Source organism: Macaca fascicularis, chromosome 1 (assembly GCF_037993035.2).
Source record: "Macaca fascicularis isolate 582-1 chromosome 1, T2T-MFA8v1.1".
Taxonomy (NCBI): Eukaryota; Metazoa; Chordata; class Mammalia; order Primates; family Cercopithecidae; genus Macaca; species Macaca fascicularis.
In genome coordinates this window covers 98,469,049-98,495,052 of record NC_088375.1, presented here as the reverse complement: position 1 = coordinate 98,495,052, position 26,004 = coordinate 98,469,049, and the positions used below count along the sequence as shown (strand labels likewise).

The 26,004-nt window shown below is 39.4% G+C and overlaps 1 protein-coding gene across 10 annotated transcripts in view; it reads left to right on the top strand.

Moving 5' to 3' along the window:
- The window catches only part of UAP1 (UDP-N-acetylglucosamine pyrophosphorylase 1), a 39,480-nt gene extending 14,863 nt beyond the window's left edge, over nt 1-24,617 (top strand). For 4 of the 10 annotated variants that reach the window (XM_065543072.1, XM_065543065.2, XM_065543069.2 and 1 more), the window contains 9 exons: nt 1,506-1,710; nt 4,121-4,296; nt 5,980-6,152; nt 12,490-12,683; nt 13,690-13,830; nt 15,405-15,593; nt 17,814-17,864; nt 22,556-22,622; nt 24,050-24,617. In XM_065543072.1, coding sequence (XP_065399144.1) covers nt 1,506-1,710; nt 4,121-4,296; nt 5,980-6,152; nt 12,490-12,683; nt 13,690-13,830; nt 15,405-15,593; nt 17,814-17,864; nt 22,556-22,622; nt 24,050-24,142 — 1,289 coding nt within the window. In that variant the 3' untranslated portion in view covers nt 24,143-24,617. The remainder of the gene's footprint in view (nt 1-1,505; nt 1,711-4,120; nt 4,297-5,979; nt 6,153-12,489; nt 12,684-13,689; nt 13,831-15,404; nt 15,594-17,813; nt 17,865-22,555; nt 22,623-24,049) is intronic. The other 6 variants (XM_074038834.1, XM_065543070.2, XM_074038820.1 and 3 more) reach the window with 2 other exon arrangements.
- Nucleotides 24,618-26,004: the final 1,387 nt, after the last annotated feature.

Below are 26,004 nucleotides of genomic sequence, written 5' to 3'. Positions count from 1 at the left end.
GATGGGGTTTCGCCATGTTGGTTAGACTGGTCTCTAACTCCTGACCTCAGGTAATCCTCCCGCCTTGGGTTCCCAAAGTGCTGGGATTACAGGCGTGAACCACTGTACCCGGCCTACAAAAGGCATTTTAATAAATTAATATATATTTACATGTAATAAAAAGCACTAGTTTTACCTTTTGGTTTTGTTTTGTTTTTGAGACAGAGTCTTACGGTCACCCAGGCTGGAGTGCAGTGGTGCAGTCTTGGTTCACTGCAACCTCCGTCTCCTAGGTTCAAGCAATTCTCATGCCTCAGCCTCCTGAGTAGCTGGGATTATAGGCATGCACCACCATGCCTGGCTAATTTTTGTATTTTTAGTAGAGATGGGGCTTCGCCATGTTGGCCAGCCTGGTCTGGTCTTGAACTCCTGGCTTCACATGATCTGCCTGTCCCGTAGTTTTATGTTTTTGTGTTTTTTTTGAGTCTCACTCTGTCACCCAGGCTGGAGAGGAGTGGCGTGATCTCGGCTCAGTGCAACCTCCGCCTTCTGGGTTCAAGCAGTTCTCCTGTTTCAGCCTACAGGTGTGTACCACCATGCCCGGCTAATTTTTGTATTTTTATTAGAGACAGGTTTCACCATGTTGGCCAGGCTTCTCTCGAACTCCTGACCGCAGGTGATCCACCTGCCGCGGCCTCCCAAAGTGCTGGGGTGAGCCACTGTGCCCAGCCAATTTTATGTTTTAACAAATATATACCCATGTAACTACCATCCCAATCAACATAAGCGTATTTCCATCACCCTACAAAGACTTCTGATGCCCATTGCAGGTGATACCCCAGGCTCATTCTGTTGAGTTGGGTTTCAAACTAGAAATCCTAACTTCAGAGCCTGAGTTCTCACCCATTATACTTTACTGCTTTCCTAACTGAAGATTTATTTTCTTTATATAGCTTACCTGTTATATTTGCATGCTCATTGATTATTTATTATAGGCTGGAGGTAATTTGATAGTGTCATCATTCATCCTGAAACTTTGCTATTTTCTTTATTTTATCTTTTCTTGACTTGCCACATCAATCAGTCATCAAATTTTTGCGAAACCTTTATAATATCTCTTGCTTCTTACCTCCTGACATTATCAGCAAAAATATTTAGTTCATTAAAATACATCGTTCATCGTTTGGTGTTCTGTTGGGTTATGTAAATTTAATTGTTTTAATAATAGAAAAGTTTTTATTAGCAAGGTAGTCATCCACGATTCTATGTAGATTCTGTGTTCTCTGTGCCTTACGTCGATAAGCCCCTATCTTGTTATTTCAGTCCCATGTGATCAATAAAACAGCAAGCAGCCTTTGGTCCAAGCCAGATTCTCCACCTGTACCCTAAATCAGCAAATGACCTCAGGACAAGGCAGCTGTATAGCCTTACTTCCCTTTTGATGAGTCTTTGCTGCTACCTATGTATATTTAATACTAAAGTGTTGAATTGTAGAGGTTTTGTGATACAAGTGTTTTCTTTTCTAGGACTTTTCCAGATTTCTCAGAATAAAGTAGCAGTTCTTCTTCTAGCTGGTGGGCAGGGGACAAGACTCGGCGTTGCATATCCTAAGGGGATGTATGATGTTGGTTTGCCATCCTGTAAGACACTTTTTCAGATTCAAGCAGAGCGTATCCTGAAGCTACAACAGGTTGCTGAAAAATATTATGGCAACAAATGCATTATTCCATGGTAAGATACATCTCATTATTGGAGTGTGTCTGAACATATATTGTTTTATAATATTCAAAATGCATATATACACTTTATTCACTTGCAGACATATTTCTTGTTACTGAAGATTTTCTTGGGAGGTGTAATTTACTATATATGTTAAAAGTAATATATATTATTGCTTGGTAGATGACCACTATTGACTTAATAAGCAATACGTACTCACGACCAACTTTTACATTCCTAACTGAGTACCTTAAAGTACTCAGTGAGCTCTCTGCATCTAGAAACTCTTATTTTCAAGTACCAAGTTATTTAGCTCTCCCACATCCACCCGTGCCTCTTCCACATACACACGAGGTTTGGCTGACTGCGTCCTCTGCCTCCCGGGTTCAAGCGGTTCTCCTGCCTCAGCCTCCCGAGTAGCTGGCATTACAGGCGCCTGCCACCACACCTGGCTAATTTCTGTATTTTTAGCAGAGATGGAGTTTCACCTCGTTGGTCAGGCTGGTCTTGAACTCCTGACCTCATGATCTGCCCGCCTCAGCCTCCCAAAGTGCTGAGATTATAGGCATGAGCCACTGTGCCCGGCTGTTTTTTTTTTGTATTTTTTGTAGAGACAGGGTTTCACTTGTTACCTAGGCTGGTCTCAAATTCCTGAGCTCAAGCGATCTGCCTGCTTTGACCTCCCAAAATGCTGGGATTACAGGTGTGAGCCACTGTGTCCAGCCAGTGTTAGTTTCCTAAGTACCAAGAGATTACAGAAGATCCTGCTCTGCTTTTTACAAGTTTTTGGTTCAGCTCTTTAATCTCTTTCCCCGAGCAGTTTTGGAAGTTACCGTGTTTTGAGGGGAAAATCAGCTGTGTGTTTGAAGCCCCCCAAGTCCCTATCTTGTTATTTCAATCCCATGTGATCAACAAAAGCTCCACTAGTTTCTGTCCCCCAGCAGCCTTTGGTCTAAGCCATATTCACCACTAGCCTGTACCCCAAATCAGCAGATGCCCTCAGGACAAGGCCTCAGTTCCTTTTGAAAGATTCTGTCTCTGGACTTACAGTTCCAATCTATTTTGCCTCTGAAGCTCTCTGATGCCTTTAAAAATCTGCTTTTTGTAATTTTCCTTGCTTTTCTAGCTCTTCTTACCACAAGTACTGGCCTGCTGTGAACTGTTTGGTTCATCTTGATTCCTGTGGGGAATTTGGAGGAACATCTGTGTTCTAAGTGGCCAGCATTCTACTTACAGCCCTGGCCTCCTACTATCATGTCGAATTTTCTTCTCTTTCTTCCATCTCCTCACAACTCAGAATTTCTGTTCTTATGCAGAGAAGTTTAGCCACTTCTTTTGTCGTCTTCTAAATATATCCAAACCTTTTGTACCTAAAGTTCAAAATATCCAGGATAATTTGTTAAACAGACGGGTATCTCCTGTGGTATGAAATTATACCATTTTGTTTATTCTTTTAACAAATATTAATTGAGTGTCTGTTTCTAGGTGTTGAGGATAAATCAGTAACCAAAATAGGCAAAAATCCCTTCTTATTTGTAGTTTACATTCTAGTAAGGGCAAAAGCTACCGCAGTCACTAATTATAGTTTTAGATATTATTTTCTTCTTCTTATCCGCACTAGCATGGGTTGACTTTTTGTGACAACAGAAAGTATAATTATACTTTTATGATTTTTAAATGGAGGGTTAGCAGAGCCCAGATTGCATTTCAAATTTCAATAAAAGGAACCCCAAGAGATCATTAAACTGTATTACAGTTACCCTTTTCTTCCTATTTATTCAGAATAGGCTTTTCAAATTTAAAATACACTTTCACAGAGTTCCAAAATGTTTCCGTAAGCCATTTTATAGGTTCTCTGGAAGGAGTTATGTTTAGTATGTTTAATATTGTTAAGTAGATTTATTTCATACCTAAGAGTTGATGAAATTACTGAAAGAAATTTCCCTTGGGAAACAGCTAATGAATGTGTCTTACCCAAGAAAAATATGAAGGAAGTCAAAATAATAAGCAAGTACTTTCTTTTTTTTTTTTTGAGACAGAGTCTCACTCTGTCGCCCAGGCTGGAGTGCAGTGGCCGGATCTCAGCTCACTGCAAGCTCCGGCTCCCGGGTTTACAACATTCTCCTGCCTCAGCCTCCCGAGTAGCTGGGACTACAGGCGCCTGCCACCTTGCCCGGCTAGTTTTTTGTATTTTTTTAGTAGAGACGCGGTTTCACCGTGTTAGCCAGGCTGGTCTCGATCTCCTGACCTCGTGATCCGCCCATCTCGGCCTCCCAAAGTGCTGGGATTACAGGCTTGAGCCACCGTGCCCGGCCAAGCAAGTACTTTCAAAGGTATCTTTAGCTTAGGAAATAGACAAAACTTTATTTTGCCCTAGTCCACCTAGCACGATTGCTTAGAAGATCTAATTTTCTCTTGTAAGGTATATAATGACCAGTGGCAGAACAATGGAATCTACAAAGGAGTTCTTCACCAAGCACAAGTACTTTGGTTTAAAAAAAGAGAATGTAATCTTTTTTCAGCAAGGAATGCTCCCCGCCATGAGTTTTGATGGGAAAATTATTTTGGAAGAGAAGAACAAAGTTTCTATGGCTCCAGGTTTGTAATCATCCTTATTTAATGGTGACTAGAAAGGGTAACAACCTAAATCATCAAATGTTGATTTGCTTTTTAACATGGTGATTTGGGTATTTAAACATTAATATGTGTGTGTTTTTTGCAGCTTGGAAATAATTTAAAAAGATGAAAATGCCCGTTGGTGGAATGGATACTTTTTTTATACTTGTTTTGATGTCTGCTCTGTAATGGAGCAATTTGAGGAACATTCAGGGTATTCATTCTCTATAACAAGTATTTTATTTTATTTTTTATTTTTTAAATTTTTGAGACAGAGTCTCACTCTGTTGCCCAGGCTGGAGTGCAGTGGCGCAATCTCGGCTCACTGCAGTCTCTGCCTACTGGGTTCAAGTCATTCTCCTGCCTCAGCCTCCTGAGTAGCTGGGATTACAGGCACGTGCCACCATGCCCGGCTAATTTTTTGTACTTTTTTGTAGAGTTGGAGTTTCGCCATGTTGGCTAGGCTGGTATCCTGACCTCAAGTAATCTACCTGCCTTGGCCTCCCAAAGTGCTGGGATTACAGGTGTGAGCCACCGTGCCTAGCCATATAGCAAATATTTTCTATATACTGCAATGTTCATGGCTACATTATTTATTATAGTAAAAACTTGAAACCATATGCTATTTAATAAATGAGAGGCTAAATTAAGTTTATAAATAGCATTAATTCTTAAATAGTATTAAAATAATTGGTGGCATTAAATGAAAAACATTATTTCAGTAGGTTAAGTAAGAGAATGCAAAATGAAAAACTGCATACAGTCTATGATTAGGGCCACTGCTTTGCACAGTTCCAGATAGTGCATACACATCGTGGTTTGTTAATGGGACCCACTAGAATGGGACAGTGTGTTGCCTGTGTAGCCACATTCAGTGACCTTGAGTACAACGTCAATCTATAAAAATAGACCTACTGACAGATTTATATTTATGTGAATCTGTACTTGGAGGAAAGGCTGAAAAGAAATTAATGGTATTAACAGTGGTGCTCTCTAGATGTAGGCTTTTATTTCATCTTAATTCTTTTGGTTAATGCAAGAGTTACTATTCTTAGCTGTATTTTGTGAAATTGTCTAATTTTTCATCACTTAAGCTATGGCTAAGGTTGTTATTGGACAAAGTACATTAAAGCAGCATTATAAATAGATGGAGAAAGAAGAGGCTTTGTTTATATCTAGTTTAAATCACCTTAGGCCTTCTTATCAGTCTATTTTTTTAACACATGATTTGATATAAAATACTTACATATTTTTATTTTTGACATGGGTGAAATTGTTAGCGTCAGAGTTATAAATACAGAGCTAACTTATATCATACAAATGTTAATAAAGCTTGATATGAAATAATCATTGCCTGATAAAGGATTTTATATCATACAATATATTACTAAAAGGGGCTGAGTTAAAAAGAAAGATATGGTTTTTGGGGTTGCCTGATCTTACATTGATAGTGTTGTTCTCTGGATACTTAATGCTAAGTAACCTTCAAAATCCTATAGTTTAATTTTTTTGACACCTGATTCCTTCCTTATGGATATTCATTTTTCTTGCCTTTGTAAAGTGAATTTTGGTTTTTAGGGATCTTGACCCTAGTTTGGAAACAATCTTTGTGTTGCCTTTATAATGGATTTTGATGTGCTACTAATGAGCTATTTTGTTTTCCAGATGGGAATGGTGGTCTTTATCGGGCACTTGCAGCCCAGAATATTGTGGAGGATATGGAGCAAAGGGGCATTTGGAGCATTCATGTCTATTGTGTTGACAACATATTAGTAAAAGTGGCAGACCCACGGTTCATTGGATTTTGCATTCAGAAAGGAGCAGACTGTGGAGCAAAGGTAATGCCTTTCTCAACTATGGTGAGGCTTTTGATGGTCTTTCTCTGTCATATATGCATTCCAGAATTCAAACCAAGTTTATTAGGGTGATTTGAATATTTTAGAACCATTTATCTCTCTAAGGTAACTAAACGGTCCCACACCTACTTTTTTCCTTAAATTGGCAAGACTTGATTCTAGAAGTAATGTTGTATACTTATCAATCACAGGTAAGAGTTTAAAGTATGTGAGGAGGATTTGTAAGTACTTGGGAAAGTGGTCATCACTAGACCTGGGTTGGATTCATTAATACCAAATTGTGTTCAATCAGATTAACCCAACTTTTTTCCTGTGACAAAGTTATTGGAGTAGGAAAGGAAAATGTGGTAGAAATAACAGATTTAGACTTCCTATGTCAGGTGACAAGGTATCTGATGATGTTCTTTCAAATAATTTGGAAATAGGTGAGTTGGGCATAAGGACAATTAAAGAGACGAATACTTGCTTGAATGACCACACACAGACTGATAATAAGTTGGAGGGAGGTTTGTAATGATATGTAATGATTCTGTTCTTGGCATTGTACTTTTCAACATGTTTTTAGTTGTATAGATGATATGTCTTTATGGTAGCAAAAAAATATGTATTATAGCTAGAAATAGACAGCAAACATGCAAACCTTTAAAAACACTTTGGAAGACTTAAAAATATTGATATAAACATTACTAGAAGTCTGTAAAGGTATCCATTCTCATCAAAAACAGTATAATACAATCCCAGTCAAAATCACAGTGAGACTATTTTGGGGACACTTGACAGAATGATTGCAAAGTTTAGAATAAACATGTAAAGGTGGCCAGGAAAATGTTGAAAAAGGATGAAGATAAGCGTGGAAAGGGGGCCAAAGACAATATATCAAGCATTAAAAGGAATTGTAAATTAAAAGAGTGTGGTACTAGAACCAGAATAGAATGACAGATTAATGAAAATAATGTAGGTCAGTCAGAAACACATCTGTGTATGTATAAGAAGAACACATTTTATAAAATATGGCATTTCAAATCAGTGGAGGAAATTTTTTTTTTTTTTTTTTTTTTTTTTTTTTGAGACAGAGTCTCACTCTGTCGCCCAGGCTGGAGTGCAGTGGCCGGATCTCAGCTCACTGCAAGCTTCGCCTCCCGGGTTCACGCCATTCTCCTGCCTCAGCCTCCCGAGTAGCTGGGACTACAGGCGTCCGCCACATCGCCCGGCTAGTTTTTTTGTATTTTTATTTTTTTAGTAGAGACGGGGTTTCACCATGTTAGCCAGGATGGTCTCGATCTCCTGACCTCGTGATCCACCCGTCTCGGCCTCCCAAAGTGCTGGGATTACAGGGTTGAGCCACCGCGCCCGGCCCAGTGGAGGAAATTAATGAAATAACTGGCTAACAATAAAGTAAGATCTCTCTGTCAAAGTTCATACAAATATTAATTTTAGGTGAATTACAGTTAAGTATTTTAAAATGAAGCCATAAAGGTATTAGAAGAAAATTAGAATAATTTTACAATTGTGATGCAAAGGGAAGACCTTTCTACCAAAAGCAGTAACTATATAGACTTCTGACAAAAACAAATTAGATTTCAAATTATTTTGAAATATCTGTATTTAAAAAGAAGATCTGCCAAAGAAGTGATTTCTCTCAAAGTTAATCTAGAAATTTTATGCAAAGTCACATCTGAAGCTGAAATCTTAAATTTACTGATACAAGTTTTGAAAGATTAAGCTGATGGACCTAATAAGCCTCCTCTGGACTCTGAAAATAAGAGTTGGTTTAGTTCATTTATTTAAGACTTCTGTATACCCTGTGAGTATCTGAACTGTATTTTTTTTTTTTTTTTCCGAGCCACAGACTCACTGTGTCATCCAGGCTGGAGTGCAGTGGCAGGATCTCGGCTCACTGCAACCTCTACCTCCTGGGTTCAAGTGATTCTCCTGCCTCACCCTCCCCAGTAGCTGGGATTATAGGCACACGCCTTCCACTTGGTGTCACTCTTTTTTTTTTTTTTTTTGAGACGGAGTCTTGCAGTGTCGCCTGGGCTGGAGTGCAGTGGCATGATCTCAGCTCACTGCAACCTCTGCCTCCCAGGTTCAAGCAATTCTCCTGCCTCAGCCTCCTGAGTAGCTGGGATTATAGGCACTCATCACCAGACCCAACTAATTTTTTTGTATTTTCAGTAGAGACAGGGTTTCACTATGTTGGCCAGGCTGGTCTCGAATGCCTGACCTCATGATCCACCCGCCTCGGCCTCCCAAAGTGCTGGGATTACAGGCGTGAACCACTGTGCCCGGCTGGTGTCACTCTTTTTTTCTAAAATAGAAACTTAAAATTTTACTGTTACGAGCTTCAGAACCAATTTAAACTTTATGCAGTCAGAGAGTGTTCAACCTGGAAGGGACCCCAGAGATCATCTGGTCAACCCCTTTGATCTCAGAAATGAGAATCCTGAGTTCTAGTACTTTGTTTGTTTATTTATTTATTTGATAGGGTCTGGCTGTGTTGCCTAGGCTGGAGTGCAGTGATGTGATCTTGGCTCACTGCAACTTCTGTCTCCAGGCTCAAGCAATTCTCCTGCCTCAGCCTCTGGAGTAGCTGGTACCACGGGCATGCACCACCATGCCTGGTTAATTTTTTTGGGTCTTTTGTATTTTTAGTAGAGACAGGGTTTCTGTATGTTGCCCAGGCTGGCCTTGAACTTCTGACCTCAGGTGATCTGCCCACTTTGGCCTTTTGCTGGGATTACAGGCGTGAGCCAACACACCCAGCCAGAGTTCTAGTACTTTATAAGACCCAGGCTCAAGGTTCTTTATCACATTAGCAGAGCCAGGATTAGTTCGTGTTTCCCAACTTTCTAGTCTTATATTATATTACATTATAGAACCATACTCTTTAGATTAGTTAAGTTTTTGCTGACAGCTCAAAAATCTTTAAACTGGTGTGCTGACTTTTGTGAGTACACTAATCACGCAAAGATGCAAGTGTTGTCACTCCTCTCCATTACCTGTGGACTCTGTAGGGTAAATCCAGACTGAGTCTTGCAAAGACACTCACTGTTTAGTCCTGTGTCTGGCATGTAATGTAGTAGTCACTTAGTGAATGAATAAGTAAATATTCAGATGGAACCAAAATATAACTAGACTGACATATATTAAAATCTTTTAGAAATGTTAGAAGCCTTTTATGTAATTGCTCCCCTGCCCTTTTAAAATAAGAAAATCAAAGCATTAAAATATGTGTTTTAAAACATGTAAGTTAGGGGATGATTCATACTGTGGTAGTAGAATTATTTGCAGTACTTTATTTTTATTGTATTTATTTATTTTGAGACAGGGTCTCACTCTGCCACCCAAGCTGGTGTGCGGTGGCATTATCATGGCTTCAGTGCAGCCTCGACCTCCTGGGTTCAGGTGATCCTCTCACCTCAGCCTCCTGAGTAGCTGGGACTACAGGCACCCGGCACCATGCCTGGCTAATTTTTGTCTTTTTTGTAGAGATGGGGTTTTGCTATGTTGCCCAGGTTGGTCTTGAAATCCTGGGCTCAAGCAATATGCCTGCCTGAGCCTTCCAAATTGCTGGGATTACAGGTGTGAGTCATTGTGCCTGGCCTGCAGTACTTTAATAGGCCCCTGTCTTGGTGCATTAAGTATTTTTTATGGAGTGAGGAACATGAGAAAAGACTGAAAGAGTGAGGTAATTTGCAGAAGTGCAAAGTTAAAAAGGCAGGAACCATTATTTATTGAAGATCATTTTGTAAAGCAATTATAGTAACTCTGAGGTTAAAGTGTTATTTTGTACTCAGCTTTTCTTTCAGCTCACTGCAACCTCTGCCTACCGGGTTCAAGTGATCTTCCTGCTCAGTCTCCCAAGTAGCTGGGATTACAGGCATGTGCCACCACACCTGGCTAATTTACCATGTTGGCCAGTCTGGTCTTTTAACTCCTGATCTCAAGTGATCCACCTGCCTTGGCCTCCTGGAGTGCTGGGATTATAGGTGTGAGCCACTGCGCCCGGCCCTGGACTCAGTTTTTCTGGATTAAACTTATGAAATAATGAGTAAACCTTTTAAGTTTATACTGTATATCTTTTCTTTGTGTGGTTTTTTTTTTTTGAGATGGAGTCTTTCTCATTTCGTCCAAGCTGGAGTACAATGGCACAATCTTGGCTCACTGCAATCTCCGCCTCCCAGGTTCAAGTGATTCTTCTGCCTCAGCCTCCCAAATTGCTGGGATTACAGTGCCTGCCACTATGCCTGGCTAATTTTGTTTTAAATTTTCAGTAGAGATGGGGTTTCACAATGTTGGCCAGGCTGGTCTTGAACTCCTGACCTCAGGTGATCTACCCACCTCAGCCTCCCAAAGTGCTGAGATTACAGGCGTGAGCTACCACCACCCGGTCTAAGCTTTATATCTTTTCTGTATAATATAAATTGATTCCCACTTCATGCAGTTTACAAATGCTTTCTTCTATAATGTAGACTTTTATAATATTTGGAGGTTCATAGTTGCCATAGAAGTAAACCTTTGGGAAATGTAAAATGTGAATATGCACATTTTTATTTTTATGGCTGGTTGGGAGTAGGCGTATATAGCGGTGATTGGAAAATAAACCTGTGTGTGTGTTAAAAAAAAAAAAAAAATGAGAATAAGGGGAATCTATCCCAAATTCCCTGCCTAGTAAGGTACCGACTGTAGGTAAAGTACATGAAGTAAGAGGTGGTGATGGGTTGGTAGATAAGAATTATAAATAGGCCCCTGATTGATTTAAATGATTTGCTGAATAATGTTCCCCTTCAGTTTAATCTAATTCCTTGGTAGAAAGTTTCTTTTCATTAAGAACTGTGTTCCTTACAGGGTGGCAAACAGTGAACCACACAGCAGGCTTACTTATCCAGCAGCTCTGCCTCACCCAGCTAGACTCAGTGCCTATATCTCTAATTGCTGTGTAAACGAAGTTCTCAATAGTGCCTTTAGTTTTCTGGACGAGACTGCTACTGACTGTATTTATTTTAAGAAATCAGTTGTTGAAGAAAAGTTTTAACTTTATTAATATAATTTCATGTCCACTTAGGATAGACTTGTCAAATTGTTTTAAACATATTTTGAAGCATGCTGAATTGATAATTGGACAGGACAAATAAAACAATACCTTCAAATAAATATGTATTTTTGAGACAGGGTCTTACTCTGTTGCACAGGCTGGAGTGGAGTGCAGTGGTGCAATCACGTTTCACTGTAGCCTCAACCTCCCCAGACTCAGGTGATTCTCTTGCCACAGCCTCCCTAGTAGCTGAGACTCCAGCATGCCACCATGCCTGGCTAATTGTTTTATTTTTTAAATAGAGACCAGGGTTTCACCTTGTTGCGTAGGTTGACAAATATTTTTTATTGTTTGATTCTTTGGTTGAATATTTATCTCATCTGAACCTTGATTTTATATTGCTCATTGTATATAGTTCTTTTATAATTTTCTTGTAAACACTTAAGTCAGTGATGTGTGGGATTAGTGTGGTGGCACACTAAAATCACCTGTGAGGTTTTTAAAAATTACATATTCTTACATTTCCCTCTGATTTTAGTATGCCCTCTTTTCTCAGCTCCCCATCAGCCCAGAGCCTTTGATAAATTGTCACATCACTGGTTTTCAAAATTAATTTTTTGAAATGTAGAATCACTTATTTCAAACAAAATTGAGTATACAAAACAGATAAATATGGTTGGGTTTTCTGATTAAAGTTGGAGTGGGAGGCTAGTGACCTGCCTGCTCTAAACCCCTTTACCTGCTACTCAGGTCCCTGAAAAACAAGAAAAATGCCATATTCACTAATGAAAATTAAAGAAATGCTATTTTCAGATGAAATATTGGGCAATAGAAAATGAGAGACAAAATGCCTAACTTAGGTCTTTTGTCTTGTGAATCCCAGAGAAATTTCATTTTGTTATATTATCAAAGTAATTGAGTGTGGTTAAGGATAAATTAAACAAAAAGTACAAGATACATGGGGAATGTTGACTCCTGATTTAGTTATTCCCAGTCCAATGTGATTTACTCTGTGCTAGATATATATATATATGATGGAATTTCTAGCCCATGGTTTAGTTAGGTGATAAGTAGGAAGGAAATAATGTACCTCATTTCCGGTTGGAAAGTGCCTGTCAGGGTATATAAAGATGGATAGTTGATTGTCTAAAGTTAAAGATTCTTCTTGGCTTTATACCTTTTCGTGTAAGCAAAGTTGTAAATGTCATCTTTGACAATGGCAAATCTCCAAAGAAACATTTAATTCCATTTCTTTCTCTACTGTTGTCTTTCTTTGGTGGACAGGTGGTGGAAAAAACGAACCCTACAGAACCAGTTGGAGTGGTTTGCCGAGTGGATGGAGTTTACCAGGTGGTAGAATATAGTGAGATTTCCCTGGCAACAGCTCAAAAACGAAGCTCAGATGGACGACTGCTGTTCAATGCGGGGAACATTGCCAACCATTTCTTCACTGTACCATTTCTGAGAGATGTTGTCAAGTATGGGCAAGATGGAGCCTTTTAAAATTATATTTATTGTTAATCAGAAACTAAGACACTTGAGAGGGACGCAGATACCCCAAATCCATATCCCACAGAATTCATCTTTCCCGAGGATCACTTATCAAATGGACATGTATCTCATGTTGTGATTGTTTTTAGTAAGATGTATTGTAAGGTGGGAATCATCGGAGCCCATTCCCCAGCACATTAATGGGAGGCCAAAGCATTTCACCCTTCTCACCTTCCCACCCCCAACTATGTGCTAGGTTCTGTTGAAGCAAAGAATAAGAAATGAAACTTTCTTTACCACAACTGTGAGCTTTTTAAAAATACAGATATTCACCCTACACCAACTGAATTAGAATTTCAGGAGGTGGGTTCGGGGCATCTGTATTTTTAGGAAGCTGTCCTCAGAGTTCTAATTCAGCTGATTCCCAAGCTGGCATTTAGGAACTAGTGTGTTAAAGAATAAAGAAAGAACTTGACACCTGCATGAAAATCAGTGGGTAGTGCTATAAAGGATAAAATAAGAGCTATTTTATCCTACCATAGTTTTAAATGAAGGACATTCTCACTATCAATTTCACTTAGCTTTTAGACATTCAAGATGACTGTCTACTTTTTAAAAAGTTAATACACCTTACTTTATCCAGTTCCAGAATATTTCCCATTCTATGCCATTTGTAGCTGGGTTTTTGTTTCATCCATAGTAACTTAATGCATTTTTTAATGTACACATATACAGTTTTAAGGCATTTGTAATGAATACAGTTTTAATGCACATGTACACAGTTTTAGTGGAGACCGTTATTTGATTTTTTAAAAAATAGATGATTTGGGGAAAGCTATTCATTTACTATTTAAATATGAACTGAAACTTAAATGCTCTTCACTTTGAAAATCTTAGTATTGGTTGTTGACACATTTGCTCCTGAGTGTTATAAGATTTTCTGGCATTTGAAATCTGAAACATGATTATATCTTTTCTCCTCCTACTTCTTAGTGTTTATGAACCTCAGTTGCAGCACCATGTGGCTCAGAAGAAGATACCTTATGTGGATACCCAAGGACATTTAGTTAAGCCAGACAAACCCAATGGAATAAAGATGGAAAAATTTGTCTTTGACATCTTCCAGTTTGCAAAGTATGCTTTGAATAGTACCAGTAAGGTTAAATAAATGTCTTAAAATGCTGCTTTTCACTCTCTTAGGCATGAAACTGTTTTCAGGAAACATTTGATAGCACATATCTCACATGGCATTTTGATTGTGAGTATGCAGTCTAGATTCATTATGGTTCTCTAGAATAAAACCAGGAGTGTGATCTGAGTTGCCTATGAGTACAACATTTTTTTTTTAATCATCTAGTTTCTGGCTCCTATAAAGTTTTTTTTTTCTCATATATATATATTTATTAAATGAGATGGGTTCTTCCTATGTTGAGCAGGCAGGTCTCAAACTCGCAGCCTCAAGTGATTGTCCCATCTCGGCTGCGCAAAGTGCTGGGATTACAGGCTTGAGCCACTGTGCCCCGCCTTGGTCTCCTGTAAAGTTGTTAAAGTCGTTTATTTTGGATGAGAAACTGAAAAGGTTAAGATAAAGAATTGACCCGTTTTGTATTTAGGATATCTTTTTACTGCCCTGTGAATAAATGTTTTAGTAAACATGTTTTTAGATTATATAGTTTTCTATAAAGATCACATTTGATGCTGAGATGCTTGTCTCAGAATTTGATGAGTGCAAAAATGAGGAAGACAAATAAGCTTATAAAATTAATGCGTGGTGGCTCATGCCTGGAATTCCAGCAGTTTGGGAGGCTGAGGCGGGTGGATGACTTGAGGCCAAGGAGTTGGAGACCAGTCTGGCCAACATGGTGAAACCCCGTCTCTACTAACAGTACAAAAATTAGCCGGGCGTGGTGGTGCATGCCTGAAGTCCCAGTTACTCAGAAGGCTGAGGTGAGAGAATCTCTTGAACCCAGGAGGTGGAGGTTGCAGTGAGCTGAGATTGCACCACTGCAGTCCAGCCTGGGTGACAGAGTGAGACTCTGTCTCAAAAAAAAAAAACCATAAATAAATAAAATGAAATTAATCTTTCCATTTCTAAATCATCTTTTTTGCCTGTTTTTTTTTTCCCCCAGAACAGGCACTAATGTGATCTTTGTACGTTAGGATTCCTAATCTTTCTGACTTAAGATGAACTGTTCTATAGTTGAGGGGGGAAATGATTTCTCATTTCGCATTGAGAAAGAAAATTTCAACTTTCTTTAGTCCAAGGATGAGCAATATTTTATTCATCATTCAAATTGGAATAGGAAAGCCTATTGTTGAAGACCAAAGGCTTAGCTATGTTTTTTTTTTTTTTTTTTTTTTTGAGACGGAGTCTCACGCTGTTGCCCAGGCTGGAGTGCAGTGGCGCGATCTCGGCTCACTGCAAGCTCCGCCTCCCGGGTTCCCGCCATTCTCCTGCCTCAGCCTCCTGAGTAGCTGGGACTACAGGCGCCCGCCACCGTGCCCGGCTAATTTTTTGTATTTTTAGTAGAGACGGGGTTTCACTGTGGTCTCGATCTCCTGACCTTGTGATCCGCCCGCCTCGGCCTCCCAAAGTGCTGGGATTACAGGCTTGAGCCACCGCGCCCGGCCGGCTTAGCTATGTTAAGGGGTTAGAAGCTGTGTATGCAGTTTCATAATAAAGAGGTCTTTATATGGTTTTGCTCTAGGAAGTTTGTGGTGTATGAAGTATTACGGGAAGATGAGTTTTCCCCACTAAAGAATGCTGACAGTCAGAATGGGAAGGACAACCCTACTACTGCAAGGCATGCTTTGATGTCCCTTCATCATTGCTGGGTCCTTAATGCAGGGGGCCACTTCATAGATGAAAATGGCTCTCGCCTTCCAGCAATTCCCCGGTAAGTCCGTATCTTTTCTCTTTTGTATGAATGCTTTCTTGGACTTTTCCTCCTCTTGGACTACTTTCTCTCTCTCTCTCTGTATTCCTAGATCTTTTTTAAAAAACAAAGTGTTAATGTGTGAATAGTTCCTGTTGTGAAATAACACTAGCTTTGCCTATTACAAAGAGAATGATTGTTTTACTTTCTTGTGAAGAGGAGTCTTTCAAATCTCTTTCTTTAATTTTTATTTTTTGGAAACAATGCCACCGTGACAGCAAAAAGACTTCTACTAAATAACGATCAGAAGATTTTTTTTGTTTTGGTGTGCCATATGGTTAAAGCCCATCGGTAACACTGTGTACCACAGGGCAAGTCCTTCAGCCACAGAGGATTGGTTGTTGCTGCCCTTATATCTGTGGCCTCACTACTTTTTTTTTTTTTTTTTTTTTTTGAGACAGAGTATCGCTTTGTCACCAGGCTGGAGTGCAGTGGCGCAATCTCAGCTCACTGCAACCTCCACCTCCCAGGTTCAAGCGATTCTCTTACCTCAGCCTCCCAAGTAGCAGGGACTACAGGTGCACACCACCACACCCAGCTAATTTTTGTATTTTTATTAGAGATGGGCTTTCACCTTGTTGGCCAGAGTGCTGTTGATCTCCTGACCTTGTGATCTGCCTGCCTTGGCCTCCCAAATTGCTGGGACAGGCGTGAGCCACTGGGCCCAACTGACCTCACTACCATTAATAATACTGTCTGTGAGACCCACTCATAGCCCCACCAACCCCAGGCTACCTACAAATTGTAGTCCCATGGCAGTTTTCACTGTCGCACTTTCAGGTCACTGAGGAAGATGTGTAGAACAGAAGTAAATATCAGTTACATTCACTGATACTTTAGAAATGGCCTTGGTTTTGAGCAGTTAAAAAAAAGAAGGTATTGTAGCAATTTAAATCCAAGGTAAAATACTTTCCAGCTAAATCTGTTTTTGTTTGTTTGTTTGTTTGTTTTTTGGAGCCAGAGTTTCGCTCTTGTCACCCAGGCTGGAGTGCAATGGCACAATCTCTGCCCACTGCAACCTCTGCTTCCTGGGTTCACGTGAGTCTCCTGCCTCAGCCTCCCAAGTAGCTGGGGTTACCCTCGCCTGCCGTAATGCCTGGCTAATTTTGTATTTTTAGTAGAGACAGGATTCCACCATGTTTGTCAGGCTTGTCCCGAACTCCTGACCTCAGGTGATCCGCCTGCTTTGACCTCCCAAAGTGCTGGGATTACAGGCGTGAGCTGCCATGTCTGGCCAGTCCTTTTCATTTTTAAGACAAGGTCTTGCTCTGTCAGCCAGGCTGGAGTGCAGTGGCGCGATCTCGGCTCACTTCACCTCCTGGGCTTAAACAATACACCCGCCTCGGCCACCCAAAGTGCTGGGATTACAGGTGTGAGCTATTGTGCTCAGCCTAAATCTTGTATTTTATGATGAAACCTTCACTGGCACCTAGAATTTCCTCTTCTGAATCATCTGGTATATCCGTACTTATGTAAAAAGCATTCTGCCATTTAATTTATATTCCTAACGGATAAGATGGCTGGCTGCAAGAATGCCTCAATAAATGTTAAAATATTGGGCTAGGTGTGGTGGTTCATGCCTGTAATCCCAGTATTTTGGGAGACTGAGGCAGGTGATTACCTGAGGTCAGAAGTTCAAGACCAGCCTGGCCAACGTGGTGAAACCCTGACTCTACTAAATCTACAAAATTAACTGGGCATGGTAGCACACGCCTGTATCCCAGCTACTTGGGCGGCTGAGGCAGGAGAATTGCTTGAACCCAGGAGGGAGAAGTTGCAGTGAGCTGAGACTGTACCGTTGCACTCCAGCCTGGGTGACAGGGTGAGACTCCATCTCAAGAAAAAATAATAAAATGTTAGAGAACACATTGGAATTTACTAGTACGTAACTGGTTTTATAAGAAGCAGCAGTGGTAGCTTTCATCTCCCAGTCCAAGGCCACTTTTGGGCTCTGTATTGGTCAACAAGCTTGCTCTTGGCGTGTCACGTTGTCCTCATGTTTCATCTTTGGCCATTGAGTTTTATTTTGATTTTTTTTTTACCCCCTTTTGGTCTCTTGGGACAAATTTATGATTTACCATAAATACATACCATTCAATCAAGTATATTTTGCAACTCCATTTCATTGTTATTGTTTGATTTGCTTCCATTCCCCATTAATGCTTATTTATTCCCACATAGCAGTGCTACAAATGGGAAGTCAGAGACCATCACAGCTGATGTCAATCACAAGTAAATATACCAGCCTGCCTACAGTGCATGGTGATGGGGCTGTGCTTCCCTCCATACTAACTGGCATCGTAGTTTAGTGCTCTGCCTTTTGGGGGTCTGGAGGGAGGATGGTTGAAGCTTTGGTGTGGGTGCACTGCTTACTTGGTGGCAGGTATCTCTCTGGATAACACTAACTCAGAATCTTGTTGCATGCTGGAAATGGGGAGCATGCTTTACTAAAGAATCTGACCACAGGTGTTAGAACTGGAACTGACAAATTTTAGATGATAGATAAGATCCAGAGCAGGTTACAGGTCAGGGAGAACACATTTTGCACCTTTAACATAAGCTTGTACGGGATTAAAAATACCATTCTGAAGATGTGTCTTGTGGAATTGGGTGTATGCTGTCAGTATAAAGGCTAATTGTTCCTGTCGTGTTTGATGGCCCTTGATATGGTGAAAACTGTTCTGTTGATTTATTCTCACACTAATAACTCCCCTTTTTGGTCACTGCATTAATTTTAGTCAGTTACTATCTTGCTTCTAAAGAATCTTTTAATCTTAATGGCAGATCATTTTTAGTTAGAAGTAACACATATCCTCTCCCATCTGGGTACTGACAGAGTTTGGAAAAGCAGTTATCTTTATAGTTTAAGAGACAGCTTGGTGTTATTGTCACACGTTGAAAGTTAAAGTTTTTAAGGTTGGGTGCAGTCGCTTACGCCTTTAATCCCAGCACTTTGGGAGGCCAAGGCGGGTGGATTTTCTGAGGTCAGGAGTTGGAGACCAGCCTGGCAAACATGGCGAAACCTCATCTCTACTAAAAATACAAAAATTAGCTGGTGTGGTGGTGCACACTTGTTAACTAGCTACTCAGGAGGCTCAGGCGGGAGAATCACTTAAACCTAGGAGGCAGAGGTTGCAGTGAGCTGAGATTGCACCACTGTACTCCAGCCTTGGTGACAGAGCAAGACTCCATCTCAAAAAAAAAAAAAAAGAAAAAAAAAGTTTTTAAGGTAATTTGGGAAATATATGTAGGGCAAAAGATCTGGAGATGGAAGTTGTCTCAGAAATAGAGTAGCACTGACATCAATGTCACCCAAGTGCTTTTTCCTGTTTGTGCCATTCCTTTGCCCAAATTCCTGTGAATGTCAATGTTTCTGGGATGTGACTCTGTAAACAAGGAAGTGGACTTAAAGATCTGATCAATTTCTTACAGGTGCTGTAGATCAGTGGTCCCCAACCTATTTTGGCACCAGGGACTGGCTTTGTGGAAGACAAATTTTCCACGGACTTGGGGTGGTGAGGGTGGTTTCAGGATGATTCAAGCACGTTATATTTATGGTATACTTTATTTCTATTATTATTACATTGTAATGAAGTAATTATACAACTCACTGTAATGTAGAATCAGTGGGAGCCCTGAGCTTGTTTTCCTGCAAATAAATGGTTCCATTTGGGGATGATGGGAGACATCATCAAGCATTAGATTCTCATGAGGAGCATACAGCCTTAGATCCCTTACATGGGCAGTTCACAATAGTGTTCACATTCTTATGAGAATCTCTTGCTGCCACTGATCTGACAGGAGATGGAGCTCAGGCAGTAATGTGAGTGGTGGGGAGCGTGTGTAAATACAGATGAAGCTTTACTCACTTGCCCACTGCTCATCTTCTGCTGTGTGGCCCAGGTCCTAACAGGCCACAGAGTAGTACCGGTCCATGGCCCAGGGGCTGGGGACTGCTGCCACAGATGGCTATTGTCCCTCATGCCTTGAGAACTGTATGCAGATCCCTTTGTCACTTTCTGTCTCATCCATCATTTTTAATATATGGAAGCAAACTGCTTTTATATTTAAAAAATAAAACTTTGACTAAATTTTTTTGTCATTGAACCGTAGCTTTTAACCTAAGAGTGTAATAGATTCTTAATTATATAACTGAAGACAGCTACAGCATCTAGCTATCTTAGTTAAGATACAAAAAGCTTTAAACATTATTCTTACTCTTTTATTTAAAACCCCCCATCGCCCAGTTTTCTTCATTTTAGCCGTTTGTAGAATAATTAAAGTGAAATAAAAGTTTGGCTTTAAATGATACCATGCACTGAAAGAGTTCCTGCATAATCCTTGGCACCAAAGGATGAACTCACACAGCTGAAGAAAATCATGTAATAGTGAGAGACGAAAAGAAAGTATATTATGTAAAAGAGGGAAGAAGCAGCTAGAAGTATTCTGAAAGAAGGGAAACAGCCATGCTGAGTTTTGACTCAGTATTATTTTTATTTCTCACCTTAATGCTTACTGAATAGTGTTAGCTACCAAAAGGATGCATGGCTAAAGAATTGTGGGGCAGTTGGTATATTGGGCTAATTTGCCTATATCCTGAGATTTTACATTTGGTGATGGTAGCTTCTGTTTTCCCTCCTTCAGGGCATCCAGTTTTGTTTGCTAAAGTTGACTCCTTAGTTTCTTGGGGTATCTTTGTGGTAGTAGAATGGAAGTTATATATTAAGGCCAGCTGTATATGTGTTTCTTGGGTTCACAACCACCTTCTGTTCCTGCTACACTGAATCCTTCGGGGTTTAGGTGGGACTGGGCTATATACATCTTATTAATGGGTGGGCCCTCATTTTTCCTTGGCATGCCTACTCAAAATTCATTTGGTTTTGTATGACTTTGAGTTGCCCCAGAAGGTCTGGACTAGACCTCTTGAGCTCTTGTGGTAGAATCTGGCACGTATGTAGAGAGGTGTATGCCCTACTATACCTCCTCTTTTCCCTTCATTAGTTTGTCATCTGTCTATTTTCATAGTGTTAATTTGTTCAGACAACAAGCATTGGTAGGCCTGCTCATAGGTTTATAGGTGCTATTAGTATTCTAGGTGCTGAAGTATCTTATACAAGAGAAATAAGTCACTTCTTACAGCCTACTGGGATGTTCAAGATGCACATACATAAAAGTTAAGTAAATTTTCAGACAGTATGTGATTATGTGCCAAATGTGTGCTATAGCAATAATAACTCTAGGAGGCAGTGACTTAGCAGGTGTCTAATACATTTATTTTTTATTTATTATTGTTATTACTATTTTTGAGATGGTGTCTTCCTCAGTCGCCCAGGCTGGAGTGCAGTGGAGCGATCTCAGCTCATTGCAACCTTCGCCTCCCAGGCTCAAGCAATTCTCCTGCCTCAGCCTCCTGAGTAGCTGGGATTACAGATGCTCGCCTCCACACCCAGCTAATTTTTTGTATTTTTACTAGAGACGGAGTTTCACCATGTTGGCCAGGCTGGTCTTGCACTTCTGACCTCAGGTGATCTACCCGCCTTGGCCTCCCAAAGTGTTAGAATTACAGGCGTGAGCCACTGCACCCAGCCACATTTATTTTTTATATGACTAAATGGATGGAGACAATTACTATGAAATGCAGTGGTCAAGAGAAGATTGGGGCTTGAGCGAAATCTTGGAGGATGGGTGTGGTTTTTATGGGACCATAATTGAGAATGACTTGGAATAATCCAAAGAGTGTGACTGGTCTGATTTGAGTGGAGAGTCTCAGGATAAGTAAGTTGAAGTAGGATAGAGAGTGCTTTGAATGCTAGAGAAAGGTTGACCTGTAGCTGAACTCAGAAGCCCTCTGGTTTTTATTCACTCCAGCAAAGTCTGAGACTATGTACTTAGGGAAAGAAAAGAAAGAGCTATGGTTTGACAAGAGACTAATATTTTTGTGCCCTGTGTCTTATTGGTAAGATTCTTGAAGCGGCAAGTAACAAAGAAGTCTGATGACTGCAAATGCATTGACTATTTATTGACTTTTGTGTTAGATAACGTAGAAATTCATTGCTATAAATGTTAGGTTGTGACCTAGATGAAGCAAATAGGGACTTTGACCTTGCTTTTGCTTGAGTGCCTTCTGCCTTAACTCTTTAGAAAGGGACTTTTGGTAACAGAGAAGTACTTTGAAACATACTGAATAAATCAGCTCAGTTAATCTAGAATATTTGGGATGTACAGAAAAACATGTACTGGGAAATAATTTAATTGTCCGATAGAACTTTCTGCAGTGAAGGAAATGTTGCATATCTTTGTTGTCCAATTTTGTAGTCATTGGGCATTCATGGCTTCTGAACCCTTGAAGTGTGATTGTTATGACTGAGAAACTGAATTTTAAATTTTAAATTAATTTTAAAAATTTTAACTAAGTTTAAGTAGCCCTGTGTGGCTATTGGCTTCTGTATTGGATAGTACAGCTTTAGAATGTTTGTCAACCTTAATAGTACCAAGGTAGTGGTGAGAATTAAAATGCAATATAAAGGGCTCCAGAGCACCTAGCACTGGGGCACTGGGCTTGGCATATAGTATATACCTAGTAAGTAGTTGCCTTTTTATCAAATTGAAACTTGGAAATGGTAAAAAATGAAATGTAGGTAAGGGGACAGTGTATAAAAACTATAAAAACTAGTGAAGTGCTGTAAAGAGCTACCCATAATTATTGGCACTTGCCCCAAATAGTGTCCTTCTGACCTGAGAATTTCATATTAACTTAATCCTCAGGGAATTTAGTGATCATCAGGGTAGCATCTGTTCCATTCGTTTAACTGGAAGAATTGTTATCTGTAAGCTTCTCAGAGGAAAGTTGATGGTTTGTACTTTTGCTCCGGCAAGTAACATGGGAAGCAAAATCTTTAACACACATTTGTTTTTTTTCTTAGCTTGAAGGATGCCAATGATGTACCAATCCAGTGTGAAATCTCTCCTCTTATCTCCTATGCTGGAGAAGTAAGTCTGCTTTACTTTTTCCTCTATTCTTTGGCAAAGCTTTGTATATTTCAAAATAACGAAAAGGTGGATTTTAAATGTTCTCACCACAAAGAAAGGATAAGTATTTGAAGTGATAGGTATGTTAATTGGCCTTATTTGATTATTCTACAGTGTATACATGCATCGCATCATCACATTGTATCTCAAAAATATATACAATTATTGTCAATTAAAAATGAAATAAAGTTGGGCACAGTGGCTCACTCCTGTAATCCCAGTACTTTGGGAGGCCAAGGCAAGTGGGTTGCTTGAGCTCAGGAGTTTGAGACCAGCCTGGGCAATGTAGTGAGACCTTGTCTTTATAAATTAAAAAAAAATAACAAAAAAAAGTAATAAAACTTTTTTAAAAAGTAGAATTCTGGCATTGTTTTATGTTTAAGTAGGGATGCCCTTAGAGAAGATGCAGCATTTTCTGATGGTCCTGCCCTGAGGAGCTCTTCCTGGGAATAAGTTGAGAAACTGCATTTGTTCTGAATTCTTCTCTTTGAGAATTCCTGTTATGGCTTTGCATCTATCCCATTAGTGAGTTAGTTGCCATTAACAGACATCTACAATAGCTAGTCCATTTCACCCACTCATTGAAATGCAGTAGGCTTTTGAAAAATATATAGTCACCCTTGTTTTTTAGATAAATCATCTGGCTTTTTAAAAAGCAATGTAACTTCTCTTTCAAGGAGTCTAGCTTGTTCATGTACTTAGTACTGTCACTTTTGGGTGACAGTACTTGGGGATTTAGAGGTCTCTACTCTTTTAATTATGTAATATTTTTCCAGGAGATCTTTGTATTGCTTTGTTGTAGCATTAGAGACAACTTTCTTGCTTAGAAAGTTAACTCTATTGGCCGCTTGTGGTGGCTCATGCCTGTAATCCCAGCACTTTGGGAGGCCAAGGCAGGTAGATCATTTGAGGTCAGGAGTTTGAGACCAGCCTGGCCAACATGATGAAACCCTGTCTCTACTGAAAAATACAAAAAATTAGACGGGTATGGTGGCAGGTGCCCGTAGTCCCACCTACTCAGGAGGCTGAGGCACGAGAATTCCTTGAACCTGGGAGGTGGAAGTTGCAGTGAGCAGAGGGGTGAGACTCCTCCGTCTCAAAAAAAAAAAAGTTAATTTTGTGAGAGGCGATTGTAGGAAAAATGATTATCATCTTATTAACTGTAGAAATGATAATCAGAGTAATTTTCTTTTTATATTTTTGTTTTGTGCTTTTACAAGTCAGTCATTAAGTCTACTCTAAAACGTGTATTAAATAGATTTTGACTTTTATGTTCTGCATCTCAACCTTTTTTGGCATTTGTGCTTTAAATCATCATTATAGCAAGTCCAGCATTGCATGACAAGTGCAGATTTTCTAATTGTGTTTCATTTCAATCCTCTTTTTAGGGATTAGAAAGTTATGTGGCAGATAAAGAATTTCATGCACCTCTAATCATCGATGAGAATGGAGTTCATGAGCTGGTGAAAAATGGTATTTGAACCAGATACCAAGTTTTGTTTGCCACAATAGGAATAGCTTTTATTTTTGATAGACCAACTGTGAACCTACAAGACCTCTTGGACAACCGAAGTTTAAATATCCACAGGGTTTTATTTTGCTCGTTGAACTCTTACAGCTATTGCACACTTCCCAAGATCCAGATGACTCAACTGCAGATAGCATTTTTATGATTCCCAACTCATTGAAGGTCTTATTTATATAATTTTTTTCCAAGCCAAGGAGACTATTGGCCATCCAGGAAATTTTGTACAGCTGAAATACAGGCAGGATGTTCAACATCAGTTTACTTGGAGCTGGAAGCATTTGTTTTTGAAGTTGTACATAGTAATAATATGTCATTGTACATGTTGAAAGATTTATATGGTACTAAAAGTTTGTTTTATTTTATCAAACATCAAGCTTTTTTAAGAAAATAATTGGGCGGTAAAATAAATGTGTCTTCTTGTCCCTGGAGTGTCATTTGTACTTGAAGAAATTATTTCATTGAGAAAATATGAAACTTGGGAGAAACTTTAAGAGAATGCATAAAAACAAATCGATGATTCAATGAGGCTGCAGAGTCATAGAACTTCTTTCAGTGAATGTCTAACTTTGGGCTTTCTCTTCTTATCACTTTATAGTAGTAGCTCTCACTCAAAGATTATTTTGTCCCCCTCCCAAAGGGCCATTTGGCAATATCTGGAGATATTTTTGGTTGTGACAAGTAGGAAAGTGAAATGGTACCACTGACATCTAATAGGGAGTAGGGATGTCACTAAACATCCTACAATACACAGGACAGTCTCCTACGACAAAGAATTGTCTGGCCTAAAGTGTCAATGGTGTCAAGGTTGAGAAACCTTGTTTCAAATTATTCATTTACTCTGTTTTGCTCAAATATTTGGTGGCACTTAGGAATTCAAAAGAATATAGTTTCTGAATTTTCTGTGGCAGGCTATTCCAGTTTTTTGTTACTGTAATTGTTTTGGAGGATTAAAAAAAAAAAGACAAAGGTGGTTCTTTAAATATGGGCCATAGATCATTGGTCATTAGTAAGGGTTCTGTGTGTCTAAAATGCTGTTTGTTTGAAAAGACTGAGCTTTTTAAATGCATCTTAAATAATATTTAAGTATTGACAAAAAGTATAAAAATGAACATCTGGATAAATGATTATGAAAATTATATCTAGAAAAGAGATGAATAAATTTTATTTTCCACTAACAAGTTGTCACAAGATAGGATGCCATTCATGGGGTGGGTCTTTTGTTTAAGGATCACTTTTTTTTTTTTTTTTTTTGAAGAGCATGTGATGTTGATATCCATCAATCTTATCTAAATTTTTTTTTTTAACTAAGGCCTAAATTGTTCATTTAGCATATTTTCTATTTTATTTCAATAACAGCTCAATTTTGCTATTGTTATCTATTCTAGTTTTCAGAAAGATTAGTGAAGTTTGACTTCTTTTTGAAATGAGCTCCAAATGGATTGTAAGAATGGAATTGCAGAGTTTTTAGCTCCTGAATGCCAAAAACTGGTACTAATGGTGTGATCCATTTCTTTTTTTCTTGAACCTTGCTATTTCCACTGCTATTTCTGCCTGCTATTTCTTCTCCCCTTGTTATAAGAACATACTAGTGACACCATGAAAAGGGAAGAATGGAAGCCTGGGATTGTGTAGTGGTTTTGTTGGAGAGGAGCGATGGCTGGGGAACATTGGGTAGTTAAGAACAAACTCTGAGAGCCTCTGAACCATGGAATGATGAGGTGATAGCATTATGTATCTTTATAAGTTCTTGTTAAATAATTGTCACAATTCAGAAAATATAGAATTGGGTAAAATGTTCATGAAAATAAAAGCTAG